Raw genomic sequence first — 15,536 nt, 5'->3', positions numbered from 1 at the left:
ACTAGACTCTGTGACAAAAACATCGACCCCTTCCTTCAGTAAGAATGGTAAGGCAGCAGGTCAGCAGGGGGCGCCGTGGGAGACGCTGGTGGTGTTCGCCATCAACTTGAAACAGCTCACTGTCCAGATGAACATGAGCAACGTCATGGGAAACAATACGTAAGAGATCACAGTTTTTGCACACATACTTTTAAATCCATATCTCGTGTCTGTTTGATAAATATGAAGCTACAGCCATTAGCAGTTTCAGTTTAGCTTACCATTAGTTATATGTGATGAATGATTATTTCCAGAGCTGTTTCAGAAAATATTTACTACATTTAAATATATATGTATATTCAATGCTATTTTTATGAAAAATAAGCTGGTATTTCTAGATAAGAAATATCTCTGCTTTATTTAACTTTATAAATTGTTTATTCCTAATATTTAAAAACTGATATTTAGTACCCTCTCTGCAAAAAACAGCTGATGCAATGGTTCATAAATATTTATGCAGAAAACAGACTAGTAAAGATAAATTCTCTGAGTGTCACTTAGTATTGGCTTCAAACATAAACGTGGAAGTGAAAATTCTGGCAAATGGGTGTGAGGCACTCATGTCACCCATCGAAAGCTTTGAAAGCAAAAACAATCACTGTTTTTAGTGAAGTGACTCCTGCTGTTGGACAGAGATTGCCTAATCACATTTTATAATCATGGCTGGAAAACTAAGCTGTAGTGTGAAAGAATCAATGCAGAAAGTAAGGTGAAGATAAAGTGAATGTGAAGATATACATTTAAGCTAAGAATGTTATTGAGCAAGCTGGACATTGTCAGCATCAGTTGTGTACATTTATTGAAGAAACTGGCTGCTTCACTGGTGTACAAATGTGTCTCTGGGATGTCTCGTTGCCGCAGTCTCCTGCTATACATCCATTCAACAATCACCCCTTAGACACCGTTATATTTTACTGGTCACTAGGACTCCAAACTGACCCTTTAAGACACCGAAGTCACACAATAACACAAACCAATCAAGGTAGCGGTAGATCAGCTGCTGCGTGTTCTGCAAGTTAAAGTTACTGTTTTTGTTAATGGAGTCTGGTGGCTTAAAAGACAGCGGATGAGCAACTTCAGTGCCCCATCAGAAAGGGCTGTCTGAGAAGGTCTCATCATCTCTGAAGAGATGCTTTTAATAATGATGTCAGTGGCTTAGAATAACAATCTTAGTCTGTCAGTGGAAAAAAAACAAAGACTTTTAGTAGACTTACTTTGACGGGCACATTTGTCCCCCAAGAATGACATTGCAGCCACTGCAGCCTGTTTCCCAGCTGCCGCCTAAGATGATCTACTGGACCAATTCCAAAACTTTTTGTGCCTATTAGTCATTTAGACCCAAAACTATGTAAAAATATGGGTCAGGTTTAAAAATACCAGAATTACCCTTCAAGGCAGAATTGTGGAAAACCCTGCTGAATCAGTGACAAACACAACACCCTCATAACTAAGGCAGTGCTGATTTATGAGCTCTGCGTCATCATTAAATAAAAAACATCTTCTACTCTGGAAATGTTTGGGCTCTCTGAGCAATACATACGTCTCCTGCCTCTTCCTCACCAAGTCAGGAGGCCTCTCCAGCTTGACATTAAATTATTTAGGACTTCAGAATATTTTTCCATCATAAAAGCGTTTGTACAGAGGTGTAGTCTTTGTTGGAAGCAAGGATTGGATTGGCAAAAAAGGTTACCCACAAAGACGTGCTTAGAATTTGGCAAATGTTTTATGAGGGCATATGAAGTTAACATGTTGAGATAATGACAAACTAGCTCAAATACGTGTTGACATGTTGCTTGTCAAGGTTTAGTTCTCGACTGGTCTTTCCAGTTACCTGTGTTTATTCCTGGGGAAGTTCTCGCAATGAGAGTCATTTATGTTTCATAGAGAGCACTTCTACATTATTCAGCAGCGTTTCAGGAGCGCTCACAGTTGTGTTTGCCCCTGCAGCTGGACGACCAGCGGGCTGAAGAGTCAGGGCCGACTGTCTGTGGGCAGCAACCGGGACCGAGAGATCAGCATGTCTGTTGGCCTTGGCCGCTCCAAGCTCGACTCCAAGGGCGGGGTGGTGGGTGGCAATATAGACGTGAACACCCTGGAGATGGTCTGTAAGTAAACAAAGCGTCAACTTTTCAGACGTCTGCTGTTTTTCCACAACTCATTAGCAGCTCTTGTTCTATCACAGTGGAAACTGTGGATATGGGCCTGAGCCAGGGTTCAGTGCTGAGTTCTCAACACTGGGGGCTGTGCACTGATGAAATACCAACTTTCAATCACATTTTACTCTTTTTTCTTTTTTTTACACTTATTGTAAATATGTGCTTTGTTTTATATATTTGTGTTTAATTAGTGTTTAAATAATACAGTGACATGCAAAAGTTTGGTCAGATTTTCTGTTAGTGTGAAGTTTAAGAAGAAACATTCTCACCATTGTAAGCAAGATGAGTGTATTGTTTTTATTTTTGCACAATTTTAGATTGGAAAAAAAGTCATGCAAAGTCTGGGCACCCCAATAGATTTGAGCTCTCAGATAACTTTTACCAAGATCTCTGACCTTAATTATCTTGTTAGTGCTATGGCTTGTTCACGATCACTGTTAGGAAAGGCCATGTGATGCAAATTGAAGAGTTTCATAAATACTCTGTCTCCTCAACCCTTGTCCCAACAATCAGCAGCCATGGGCATCTCTAAGCAGCTGCCCAGCACCTGAAAATTAAAATACTAAATGCCCACAAAGCAGGAGAAGCGTTTTCAGGTAGCCATGTTCTCAGTTCGTAATGTAATTAAGAAGTGTAATTTGACAGGAACAGTCGAGGTCAAGCTGAGGTCAGGAAGACCAAGAAAACTTTCAGAGAGAAGTGCTCATTGGATTGTTAGAAAGGCAAATCAAAACCCCCATTTGACTGCAAAAGACCATCATGAACATTTAGCAGACTCTAAAAAAAACTTTCCTGCACGCCACATGTTTGCAAAGGAACATCGAAACAAGCCTGATGCATTGTGGAAACAGGTCATGTGGACTGATGAAGACAAAATAGAACTTTTTAATCACCATGAGCAAAGTTATGTTTGGAGAAAAAAGAGTGCAGAATTCATGAAAAGAACAGCTCTCCCACTGTGAAGCACAGGGTGGATCGATCATGCTTTGGACTTGTGCTGCAGCCAGTAACACAGGGAACATTTCACTGGTAGAGGGAAGAATGGATTGGATTAAATTGCAGCGAATTCTGGAAGCAGAATTCACACCTTACATCTGTAAAAAAGGTGAAGATGAAAAGAGGATGGCTTCTACCACCGGATAATGATAAACACACATTAAAAAAATCCACAATGGACTACCTCTAGAGGCTCAAGCTGAAGGTTTTGCAGTGGCCCTCACAGTGGCCTCACAGATCTGTGGATAGACCTCAAAAGAGCAGCGCATGCATGAGGGTGTGAAAATCCCTCAAACAAGAACTGAAAGACTCTTAACTGGCTACAAAAAGCCTGTACAAGCTGTGGTACTTGCCAAAGGGGGTGCTACTAAATACTGACCATGCAGGGTGTCCAAACCTTAGGCCTCAGGCCCTTTTCCATTTTTTTATTTTTTTGAAACTGTAAAAGATGGAAATGAAAAGCAATCTTGCTTGAAATATTGAAGAAATTTGTCATCTTTAACGTTATGCTGTTTGGAAATCAGGTCATCTTTTACTCACTTATTGATTCACAGTAAAAGACATTTTGAAGTTTTGCATGCCGCTGTATTTACATGTTCGTACATTCACAAACAGTCTATTTAGAAGTGTGTATTTCTTCAGACCTGAGGATGCGTCAGTGAGTCATCATTTATTTCTCCTGATGCACCTTCTCATGTAATGCTGTCCATTGATTGGATACATTTCTACCTGAAGTAGCAGACTGCACCCTGTTCGCTGACTTTTACAGTTTTGTGTGAAGTTGTTTTTAAAGTCAAACATTTGAAATTTGGCCCAAGAATAAGACTTGTTCCTCATAATGAAGTGAAATCAATAAATGTAGTTTTAATTTATTTAAATGTAAGAGTTCTTGAACTAAATCAAGCAAAATTGCTAAATTAACCATGACTGCACACCATCAATTTTAATTGATGGAGTTTGAATTGAATCTCATCTTTTTAATACTGATTTCATTATACAGCATCCAGTCTGCGATACATAGTGTTTTTTAATATAGAATTTTTATATAATAATGTGTAACTTGAGTACCTTTGCTTCCTTCAGACTTTTGTTTCTTCAAATGTAATATCTTAACATTTAGATATATATTTTTATAATGTTTCATCTCAATGTGACATCATTTCAATCTTTGGCAAAGAAGATTGTGTAAAATCTCATTGAGGTAAATAGTTTTGCAATCTACTAGATGTTCTGGTCTGAAGAGAACTGGTAGCTCAGTTTGAATAAACCTTGTTTATCCGTTTTCTCCCAAATTCTCCCCCAAATCATTTTTCTTCTCATCCAGTTCGATGGCCACTTAATGCCGCAGTGCTAACCAATTACTGTCTGGTTTCCAGCCCACATCTCCGAACACCCCAACCAGCAACCTAGCCATAAGATCCAGATCACCATGGGGTCGACAGAGGCGCGTGTGGACTACATGGGCTCCAGCATCCTGATGGGAGTTTTCAGCAATGCTGATCTGCAGCTGCAGGACGAATGGAAGGTCAACCTGTGCACCGTTGACACCAGCCTATCAGAGAAAAGGTGTGAAATGATGTCAGCAGGAGCTTATCATGCAACACAACACCTCTGCTGGTGGAACAAACCAATGATACAGATGCAAATAATATTCACTGTGGTTATGTGGTTCCAGATGCAGTGATGTTTAATCTGCTCTGTTTCCATCTGCTTTTTAGCCTTTTGTGACATTTTCTACAGTCTGAACCATCTTAATCTTCAATCTATTTGTTTCTCACCTTTTCCCTCCCCATCGTTTCTCCCTCTGTCCTTCCAGTGAGATCTTTGTCCATGGAGACTTGCAGTGGGACATTTTCCAGGTGATCATTTCACGCTCCACCACGCCAGACCTCATCAAGATCGGCATGAAGCTGCAGGAGTTTTTCACCCAGCAATTCGACACCAGCAAGCGGGCCTTGTCCACCTGGGGCCCTGGCCCCTACCTGCCCCCCAAAACCCCCGTCATCAACACTGAGAAAGGAGCTGCAGAGCTTTGTGAGCAAGCCTTTTTCTATAGTGCTGCGGGGGGAGATATTTAATGCAGACGGTGGCACAGCAAGTGTCTGAGGCAGGAAGTGAAATGATTTGTAATTCTAATAAGCTTAATTTGTATACTGCTTTTTCAAGCCGTTGACAAGGTGGTTAGGCAACCAAATGTAATCAAACATGCTCATGAAGTAATTAAAAACAAACAAAAAGCACAAGCAGCATATATTTAAAAGCTTGGAGGCAATATAAAAGCTGATCCTGCTAGCACCACCCCATGCCTTAATGTTCAGGTCAGAGTCTGCTCCTCATTCTGTGTCTCCTAATGTCTCCTGTCCCTCATTGTCGCACAGACATGGATGCAGCCCATCACCGCCACTGGCCCGGGGTGCTGAAGGTAATCGCCGGCTGCCACATCTCCCTCTTCCAGATGCCTCTGCCCGAGGACGCCGTGCAGCTTGGTGGTTCAATGAGCCTCCATGGCAATCACATGACGCTGGCCTGCTTCCACGGGCCCAACTTCCGCTCCAAGTCATGGGCTCTATTCCACCTGGAAGAGCCAAACATCGCCTTCTGGACGGAGGCACAGAAAATCTGGGAGGACGGTGAGACAAAACGTTCATTTCAGGGACTTTCATTGTATAAATGGCATTGAAAAATAATGACATTATGTTAGAATAACAATGGGCAGTGAAAATATTTATTAGCTGCACAATTAGATTAGTTATTTGGATTTATACACTTGGGGCTAGCACTATAATCCCTTTTTGATTCCTGAATTTTGCTTCTGTCACATTCAGGCTCCAAAGATGATTCTACCTTCATCGTTCAGACACTGGATTTCCATCTTGGTCATAACACCATGGTGACCAAACCCTGTGGTGCACTCGAAAGCCCAATGGCCACCATAACCAAAATAACCCGCCGGCGGCATGAAAACCCGCCACATGGAGTCGCCACAGTCAAAGAATGGTTCAACTACGTCACTGCCATGAGGAATGAAGGTAGCCATTTATTTTGTACGTTGATGTCATCACACATTGAGATGAATGATCCAACTTTGTCTTTCCTCACGCTGATTCCAGTATCTTTGAGTACATACACACACACATCATGTTGGAAATGTGGTAGAGGAATTATTGTTAACACCTTTCAGTCAAACACAATACAGTCAAAGAGCAGTTCAATCAACACCTCCCTTAGATCATATCAACAAAACATTCTAACTACCATGAAGTCAGATTTTAAAGTAGAGTTGGTGTATTAGACTGCATTAGCTTTAGCTAAGTGTACCTAATTAAGTGTCAACTCAGTGTAAATGGTCGTGTCATTGTAGTGTCTTCTCAAACTTCAAGCTTTTCTCAACTTCAGACGACTCTGACTTAAAAAAAGAATTTTTTTTTTTTCCAAAAGAGCTGCTCTCTGTCTGCCTTCCCTTGCAGCTGCTGCCCGTTATCTTAAATGTAAAATAGGTGCAGATAGTATTTAACAAAGCAGAGAAGTGTGAACATGACCTTCAGCTCAAAAGCGTTTCGACATGTCTTATCTCTTGTTTCAGAGTTGAACTTGCTCAGGAACGTGGAAGCCAACAACCAAGAGAGCGGAGCGGCTGCCAAAAGCTCGAGTCTGCTGAGCAGCTTCCGCAGCTCCTCCAGCTACAACCACGAAACGGAGACAATCTTTGCTCTACCCAGAATGCAGCTGGACTTCAAGTCCATCCACGTGCAAGATCCCGATGAACCTTCTCTAACAGGTGGGATAAGTAATTTAATGGTACATAGAGGTAATAAAGCATCTGCTGAAGTCTTTTCTCAGACTCATTTTATATGTGCAATGTGTCAGATATGACCAGAATTAAATTTTAAAACAGTTCACAGAATGTGAAGCAGTAACAGTTCTGACTGTTTACTGAACTAAGACGAGTTTAATCGCCTTGTTAACTCATCCTAAGACACACACAAACTCCACAGAAACAAAATAAACCATCTTCTCTTTCCACTGTTCCAACAATCACCAACTGTGGTTTGGTCAGAATAATCAAGTCAGCTAATTGGGCCATTAGCTGCACGGCTCACTGAGCTAAATAGCTAATGGCAGCAAGGAGCTGCAGCCAAAGATAGCTACAGCAAAGAGTGTAGTGAGCAGCAGTTAGCGGTTTGTTTGGAGTGACTTTCAACAGGTGACCAGTTCTTACACATTGTCCCTTTAAGATCAGATCTTTTTAACACAACACAACACAACAACTTTGCTGCACATTATTTTATTTGTACTACAGTAATTTGTTCTGTTCTTCAATCTGGTTTCAGTCTGAGGTCACATATAAAACCTTTGTAACACTCACACATCCCATGATAAAACACACTGTGTGCCAATTCTACAGACTAATTTTTTACACAAAGCTGCAAACTTGCAAAATTTGCCCTTTTGAATGGAAAACATGGCACCCTCGAGTTAGTGTGGGAGAGGGAGGGTGTCCACGCACCGCCTGGAGAGATACATTACATTTAAAGGGTAACTACTGTTCTTCTCAACTGCACCCTCCCTCCAATTTTGATGGGGTTTTTTTCTGTCCATTGTGAGCTCGACAGTGAATTCAGTTGTTTTTATTTGTTCCAGATTCCAACAGCAAACCCAAGGTGGAGTGCAGCGTGGTGACAGAATTCACAGACCACATCTGTGTCACCATGGACGCAGAGCTCATCATGTTTCTTCATGACCTGGTGTCTGCCTACCTGAAGGAGAAGGAGAAAGGTTTTTTTTTTCGTCTATACAGCAGTTCATTCGCTCATTCCTCGAGGAGTCAGTCAGCCAGTGGGAACACAGGAAAAATGACTTCCCAGATGAGCCACATATGTCTGCCTCTGTACCTGTGAGGCTGTTTGTATGCTGTCGGACACATTTTAGAGAGCAGCATGAGACGCAGGAAGCTGAGTGTTATTTTCACACACAGCGGGGAGGTCAGGGAGTGCAATGCAGGCAGCATCGTAATGGCTTTCCTTTTGTCAGAAAGGGACAAATTAGCACACTTTATGCCGGCAACCTCGCATTCTTCATGACAATTAAAAAAGTGCTGCCACTTTGTTCTGTTGATTCTGCAGCTGAATAGAAAGAGAAAAGAGGCGAGCAGTGAAGATTTTCAACGGGGTTTGATTAATCCCGATTAATTAGAATAGGGCATATGGGGATTTGAATGTGAATAGAGTCTAGATCTATACTCAGAAGGCAGTGCTTTGAGGGATTATAATGAACTCTATTATGTTCTGCTTTTGGATGTTGTTGTTGAATGTGTTTGCCATGTTAAAAAGAAAACATTCTGGCAGCTAACAGCCGTTTTACCTCTGTTCCACCCTTGTGTCCTCAGCCCTTTTTGCCCCGCGGATGTTCGCAGCTCGGCCAGGCCAGAAGAGCCCCACGGCCCTGCACGATGAAAGCTCCACGGACAAGGACAAGGACGACGGCATCAACTACACCACGGTGGACTGGAGGGAGTTCATGTGCAACACCTGGCACTTGGAGCCGACTCTCAGGTCAGTTCTGCCCCAGCGCACCGCAGACATTTGGAGTGTTTTCAGACGCGCACGCTTCCATGTGACTGAGTCAAATTGAGTCACAGTGCTCACTCGAAACCGACCGAGGAGAAAATGGAACAGAGTATTTGCGATATTGTGTAAAAGTCTATGACCATGTGGCCACACCAGACTTGTGCAGTGACGCACGGGTCAAACAGGCAAATCCACACTTACAAGGCTGCCATGCATCATTGTATGAGACAATTATAAGGTAAAAAAAAAAGAAATATGATATAGACTTTTTGCACACTAAGCTAAAAGCTTTTTACAGTTAAGAGTGACCTGGTTTCCTATATTCTGCTATTTACTGTAGAAATAGCCTAATAATGCAGGTAGCTGAGGATTTTTTCTGCTATTTCTTGGAAAAACAGTAGAATATTGGCTTTTTTGCGACAGCATAAAGGTCACACTGAAATCCCTTTTCAAGCTGTTTTCATCATGTTTGTTGGGTTTGTGTATTTTTGTCATGACTCCTTCAGTTTAAAAATGGGAGTTGTGAGTCAGCGAGCAGAGTATTCCTTTACTTAATTAAAAGTAGTAATGCCACCATGTGGAAATACTGTAAATAAATACAACTACATTAAGTATAAGTAGTAAAAGTTACTTTAAGTATCAAAAGTAAGTACTCTTGGAAGTACTCACTATGCAGAAAAACAGCCCCTGTCCAGTTGTATTATCCAGTTATTATTTTTGGAGTTATCACCAGTAATAGAGTAATGTGTAAGTAGCGTTTAAATAATGATTGAAATAATTAGCATGTAGTGTCTAAACAAAAGAAAAGAGTCGACTAAAGGAAACATTTCCTCCGTCTTCAGGCTCATCTCCTGGACCGGACGTAAAATCGATCCAGTGGGTGTGGACTACATCTTGCAAAAACTTGGCTTCCACCACGCCAGGACTACCATTCCCAAGTGGCTGCAGAGGGGCGTGATGGACCCGCTGGACAAGGTGCTGTCAGTGCTGATCAAGAAGCTGGGCACCGCCCTGCAGGACGAGAAGGAGAAGAAAGGCAGAGACAAAGAGGAGCACTGAGAAACGCACACTGTAATCAAAGCTGTGCAGAAGTTGTCGACAGGTCACAAACACTGAATTACTGTATTACAATGGAGACTACTGTACAACACGATTGTCAAACATCCCCATTTTATCTGCTACACCCTGTGAAATTCAGCATAGGCTAGTTGTTTACTGTGGTACATGCCACTAGCGGCTCCGACTGAAGCGTTTTGCACCGATGTTATCTCTGTATATTTTGAACAAAGTAGCAAATGTTAGTATATTTGACTGCTTTAATGGTAAAACCCTGCCTCTTCTACCTGTTGTAAATGACCTGACTAAAATCGCTTGAAAATTTATTTTAAGGCTTACCAATATTTCATGAGAAATGATTTCTTAAACCATTGCCTTTTCTTTGTTTCCCATGGAACACATGGTAGATATGCTTTATGTATTTTATAGCGCAGTTTTAAGATATTTAAGAACAGTTCATTAGCAGTGTTCTTGATTTTATTTTTATTTTTGTATGTGAATAGATAAATACGGGGAGGTTACGGCACATCATCCACTCAGTCATGAGCGTGAACATGAATTTGTAATTATAATTTCAAGCAGGGTCACTATTTATGGGTATGTGAAATGCAAAGTCTATAACATGTATTAGCTTGGTGTGTCAAGCTTATTTTTGTCTTTTTTTTTTTTTAATCCATACATTAGAGCCAGTGTATATAATTAAATTTCTTAAATGTGCTGATTTCTTAACTTAATAAAATTATTGTCATTCAATTTTAGATGGAGCACAGGTATTTTATTTTGGTGTCCACTAGGTTCGAACAAATAATCTTAGCAGGTATTTTTATTTCAAATTTTAGAAATTATGTGAAATTTCTATTTAAGGCACACTCTGATTTTTCTGTATGAAGGTCTGTTTTCTCGTCATTAGGAATACTTCTTAGCCTCTGAAAACAGTTGTATAATATCAGTTAGATCTTTAAAAAAATGCACAGTCCCAGTAAACCACAAGTCATATGAAGTCATATAATTTGTACGTTGAATATCGAAAGGTAAAAAGGTAGAACACACACACACACACACACACACACACACACACACAGTGTTCAGAACACAGTTGACTAATCTCAAGTTCACTGATTTATTTTGTCCATGTAAACAAACATGCTAACGTTTTGGCAGTGTGTCCTTCATCAGAGTTTCATCAGAATTGGTGAAACTGAGGTTAGTCCTTTCTGTCCTGAAGATCTGTGCGTGTGCTACCTTTGTATCGTTAGGTGTTCAGTGTTGGGAGTCGTATCATGTCTGCTGTTTGATGTCATAGTGACGTCATCAGAATCTTTTTCACATGGGCTTCAACTTAAAATATATAACAGCACCCACACAGACTGGGGGCATTGGGGTTTGTAAGACAGGAGCATTAACCAGGCAGGGAGGGTCCAAAAGATATTAGTATTTGCACTCTGGGAAATGTAGGATCCACTGATTTTGGAGCTTGTTTCATACAAGGGACTAAAAATCAATTCCCTGAATTTCAACCATTCTTTTTTTAACCGACGTCTTGTGAGACCCCCAGTTTTGTGGAAAAGCGATAGCTAGAAAACCCCTTTAAATAAGTTAAAGCTCTGCAGGTGGTGCTCGCATTGTTATCTAACAGCAATCTTGGCTTTTCCTGCTCATTTTCTAATCTATGAAATGTATCACATCGTGTGACACAGGACTCTCCCCAGGAAACGGCTGCCAGACAGGTGTTTCGAACTAGAAATTAAACTTTAATGAAGTGGGAATGGGTTGTTTTTTGAAAGAGACTCACATTAGTGAGACTCACCTCTTCAGGCAGCGATTTGTTTCTGTTTTGGGTTTTTTGGTCAATTAATGAGTGCAAGTCTACAAGATTCCCTCAGTCATTTATAACAACTTCTACTTTCCTCCAATATTTGTCAGAATACCTCCCCGCCACCCACCAAAAAGCCTGCTATGCACACCACAGAGTTTTGTTAATACAGTACTCTGACTGTAAGACTCCCCCTACCAGCGCTAATCTCTTCCACTGAGATATCCCTGCTCACCAGGAGCCATGTTCTACTTTTGGTTCCATGCCACGGTTTTGCATTTTTGATGGTGCGTTGGCGGCTGAAGGAGAGTGCGGTGGCACTGTGGAGACGGAGAGAACTGCGGGTTTCCTCTGTGATGTCTGCTGTGAGATTACAGCAGCGTCACCTGAGGAAACCCAGACAGCTCAGTGTGAGAGCGCGCTCCACTCTTTGCTCTTGCTTGCCCGGGCTGGACATTATTTGGGATTTTTAATTTTGCCTGCTGCACACTCTTTCCTTTGAAGCGATTTCTATTTTGTATGACTACACTGTTCTTTTATTTCTTTCACTTCACAGAGCTACAATAGCTGCATATTAATGTGAATGCCAAGTCAGTGACCAGTAGATGGAGTCAAACGCCAGTCGGCCCACACTCTGAACTCCTCCTTAATGACACATCAGCAGCTCCCTACAGTATACCGTAGTCCTGCTGCTGAATTATAAAATAGAAACAGAATAGAAAACATTAAAAAGTCATGAAGTGGCCAGAGATCTTGAACAGCTTCAATATCCTGCCTCTGTCCTTCCTGGCCTTGGACAGTCTCCACTGAGCTCTGCACTGCACAGACAAGGAAATCTGTCACAAGGCATCAAGTGACCAGCATATGATAGAAACAGTCTGCCTAAGAGTGTGAAATATAATAAAAAGGTAATTATAAAGTTAAGTTGGAGAAGTGGAGTTAAATTATAGAAGTGCATGCTGGAAAAGCTTTGAATATTTTATCTGTAAAACACAGAAATTTGCAACATTAAAGGACCAGTGTGTAGGACGTAGTGACAACTAGCAGTGAGGTTGCAGATTGCAACCAGCTGAATACCCCGTGGCCATGAAAAACAGGAAAGGCGCCCTCTAGAGCCGGTGTTTGTCCTTTCTGGGCTGCTGTAGAAACATGGCGGTGCAATATGGCGGACTCCATTGATCCGCTCCCTCTGTAGATACAAAGAGCTCACAAAAGTCACAAAAACAGTTCAAGTAAGAATTCAATACCACCTTCTAACAAGGCACTGTTAATAAAGTGTTTAGAAGTTATAACTAATGGCTTTATTAATGGGTAATAAATCATTTACTAATACTTTAAACATGAGTTATAAGCCAGCTCCGCAGCTGCTGTTCACCCTCCTCAAACATCACACTAACTTTGTCTTTTTAGCGCTTTAATTCATCAGTAATGATGATTCTTAAAACAATACATCTTCTTCACGCCCTGTTAAAAGCATCGTTCAGTGTTTTGTGGAATACGCTTATTTGCGTTCTTCCTGAGAACTGGACAAGAAGGTCGACGCCACTCTCATCTGCCCGTTAAACATGAAGCTATAGCGCGGAGACGGTTAGCTTAGCTTAGCCTAAACAGTGGAAATAGCTAGCCTGGCTCTGTCGAAGCTTCAAACTGAATTGGATTTGCATTAGATGGGAACATTAACACCGCTCTAATGTCTGCATCTAAATATGGTGCTACAGTGAGGAGACAGCTAGCTTAGCTCAGCATGCAGACTAAAGCTAATTAACATGCTTTAATGTTAATTAATGAGCTTTAGAGGTGCTGGCAGCTGGGTTTTGCTATCTTGAAACAGCCAACAGACTTGCTCCACTTACTTCCTGTCTGTATGGTAAGCTAAGCTAACTGATACGTGATATTACTCAAATGTAATTATATTTTATCTGACCAAATTTAGAAAACTCAGTGACTTTTAGGCCTTGAACTGATTCATGATACAATTAAGTGGATATGATAGATTTAAAAAATGTATAAGAGCAAAGGCATTAATCGGCATTATGTGCTTGTTAATTGTTGTCTATTTAATCTGCACATAAGAACATTTTTCTAAAGGATTCTTGTGTGAGCCCCTCACACCTGCACAAGAATCGTTGATTACGTCGAACGATTATCTTCACGGACCTGATGGTTTCAGGTTTATCACTTCCATTCCAGAAAATGGCTTTTTGGGGACAAATATTTTTCACATCTTTTTCAAATGATCGCCCTGTTTTGAACGTCCTCATTAGGCCTAATGATGAATCGAAAGAGCGGAGACGTGATACCTTTAAGGATGTTTGAAAGCTCTTCAAAGCTTTCCAAAGCCTTGCCCTACAGAACAAATGTGCCCATGTGGGACAATAAAGACCAAACTGCATTAAATTGAATACCGCAGCGCGCCGTCACGATGTGCAGCAACTGAACTGTCTTAATGCGAATGTGCAGATTGAGATTTGAGCTACTTTTTGATTGAGTTTCTAATTGCTCGTTCCACTTCATCAGCTTTACCTTGATTTAATAATTTGCTGTAACAATATGGCTGCGGGGCTGAAAGGAGGAGCTGGTGGTCGGTGTAATAGTCTGAATGTTCGGCGAGGGATCCTGCGGTCGAGGTGTGAAACGCTGTCGCGCAGCACAGATCAGAGGCTTCCCTCGCTCGACGGTGACCCCCCTGACCGCCATGTTGTCTGAAGCTCCTCACTATGAACATCTGCCATAGCTACCGCAGCTCTCTTATGTGTGCGAGCTTGAATGTGGTGCTTCTGTACTAATGCCAAGGTGGCACAGTTCAATCTCCTCCTGGACCGACTAGCCAGCTGTTTGAAGGCTGTCACATCTTATGGAAATACAGTCTGTCTTTTCTCGGGGATGGCAGTGGAGCTACATGTCTTTCAGCTATGTGACTGCATGGTAATTTGAGTATCTGAAGCTGCACTAATCTATATTCTGTCTTCACAACGGATCAAAGATGTAATCTCAAAGGTGTTGCTCTGAATCTGCAGGGAATTATCACCTAACTGGAGTTCGGTCCGCCTCCTCAAAAGCTTTTTAGCATCTTTCAGCTCTTTGTTTTGCTTTTTACGGCCCATGAATGCAGCACATTTTGGACCACTTGGGGACAGTGCATGTGGAAAAAGACTGACATATTGTCGTCTTTGAGTTGGTATGGTGGCTGACAGTGACGGAAACATGACTCAAATGAAAGCTAATGTTTGCTGTGTTGGCAACATGGGTACTTACACTGTTTCGCCGTATCAGCTGCACAAGGTGATGACATGTCAGTGCTGTGATGTTGCTGCACTGTCTCCAAGTGGCTAAAATCAGGTTTTCATGTAGGTTGAAAACATTCTAGCATCTTTAAGCTCAACGTCAATATATCCATCCCATCTAGTTTACTTCCTTCAGAGTCCTGCCTCTCTGCATCTGCACACACTCACAATTGGCAGACTCTGTTTCAAACCAGTCACTTCTTTCAGGAAGCGACCCGCCTTCAGGACCAGAAGGCATGTCACGCCACTGACCGCTCTCACCTGTGGCACTTGTCAGACTTATCTCTGGCGGGAAGAGATAAAGTCGGTGGGTTCATCCGAACAAACCACAGCTGGCACTGACACAGCCTCATCACTGGAGAAATGTGCACACACACACAAACACAACCCTAACCATAATCACTACTTCCCTAAGCTCCACACTTACCCTAACTTTAACCCAAGCCTTCACCTGAAAATGAAACGATTTACGCTATGAGGACTTGTGTTTTGTCCCCGTAAGGACGGCAAGTCCCCTCAATGTGACTGTGTGAACAGCTTCATGTCCCCACAATGTGAGTAACACATGCGCACACACATTATTTTGCATTGTAGCACGGTGCATGAACCTTTAACTGCAAATGTC

The 15,536-nt window shown here is 41.7% G+C and overlaps 1 protein-coding gene across 10 annotated transcripts in view; it reads left to right on the top strand.

Moving 5' to 3' along the window:
* The window catches only part of kiaa1109 (KIAA1109 ortholog), a 69,641-nt gene extending 59,097 nt beyond the window's left edge, over nucleotides 1–10,544 (top strand). For all 10 annotated transcript variants that reach the window (XM_041953168.1, XM_041953170.1, XM_041953176.1 and 7 more), the window contains 10 exons: nucleotides 6–159; nucleotides 1,987–2,144; nucleotides 4,568–4,757; nucleotides 5,008–5,225; nucleotides 5,570–5,821; nucleotides 6,017–6,220; nucleotides 6,775–6,969; nucleotides 7,833–7,967; nucleotides 8,578–8,743; nucleotides 9,601–10,544. In XM_041953168.1, the coding sequence (XP_041809102.1) occupies nucleotides 6–159; nucleotides 1,987–2,144; nucleotides 4,568–4,757; nucleotides 5,008–5,225; nucleotides 5,570–5,821; nucleotides 6,017–6,220; nucleotides 6,775–6,969; nucleotides 7,833–7,967; nucleotides 8,578–8,743; nucleotides 9,601–9,817 (1,889 nt within the window). In that variant the 3' untranslated portion in view covers nucleotides 9,818–10,544. The remainder of the gene's footprint in view (nucleotides 1–5; nucleotides 160–1,986; nucleotides 2,145–4,567; nucleotides 4,758–5,007; nucleotides 5,226–5,569; nucleotides 5,822–6,016; nucleotides 6,221–6,774; nucleotides 6,970–7,832; nucleotides 7,968–8,577; nucleotides 8,744–9,600) is intronic.
* The last annotated feature ends 4,992 nt before the right edge of the window (nucleotides 10,545–15,536 follow it).

The sequence above is a fragment of the Chelmon rostratus genome, chromosome 15, assembly GCF_017976325.1.
Source record: "Chelmon rostratus isolate fCheRos1 chromosome 15, fCheRos1.pri, whole genome shotgun sequence".
Lineage (NCBI taxonomy): Eukaryota > Metazoa > Chordata > Actinopteri > Chaetodontiformes > Chaetodontidae > Chelmon > Chelmon rostratus.
Note: the sequence above shows the minus strand (reverse complement) of the source record. Positions and strands in the feature narration are given on the sequence as shown.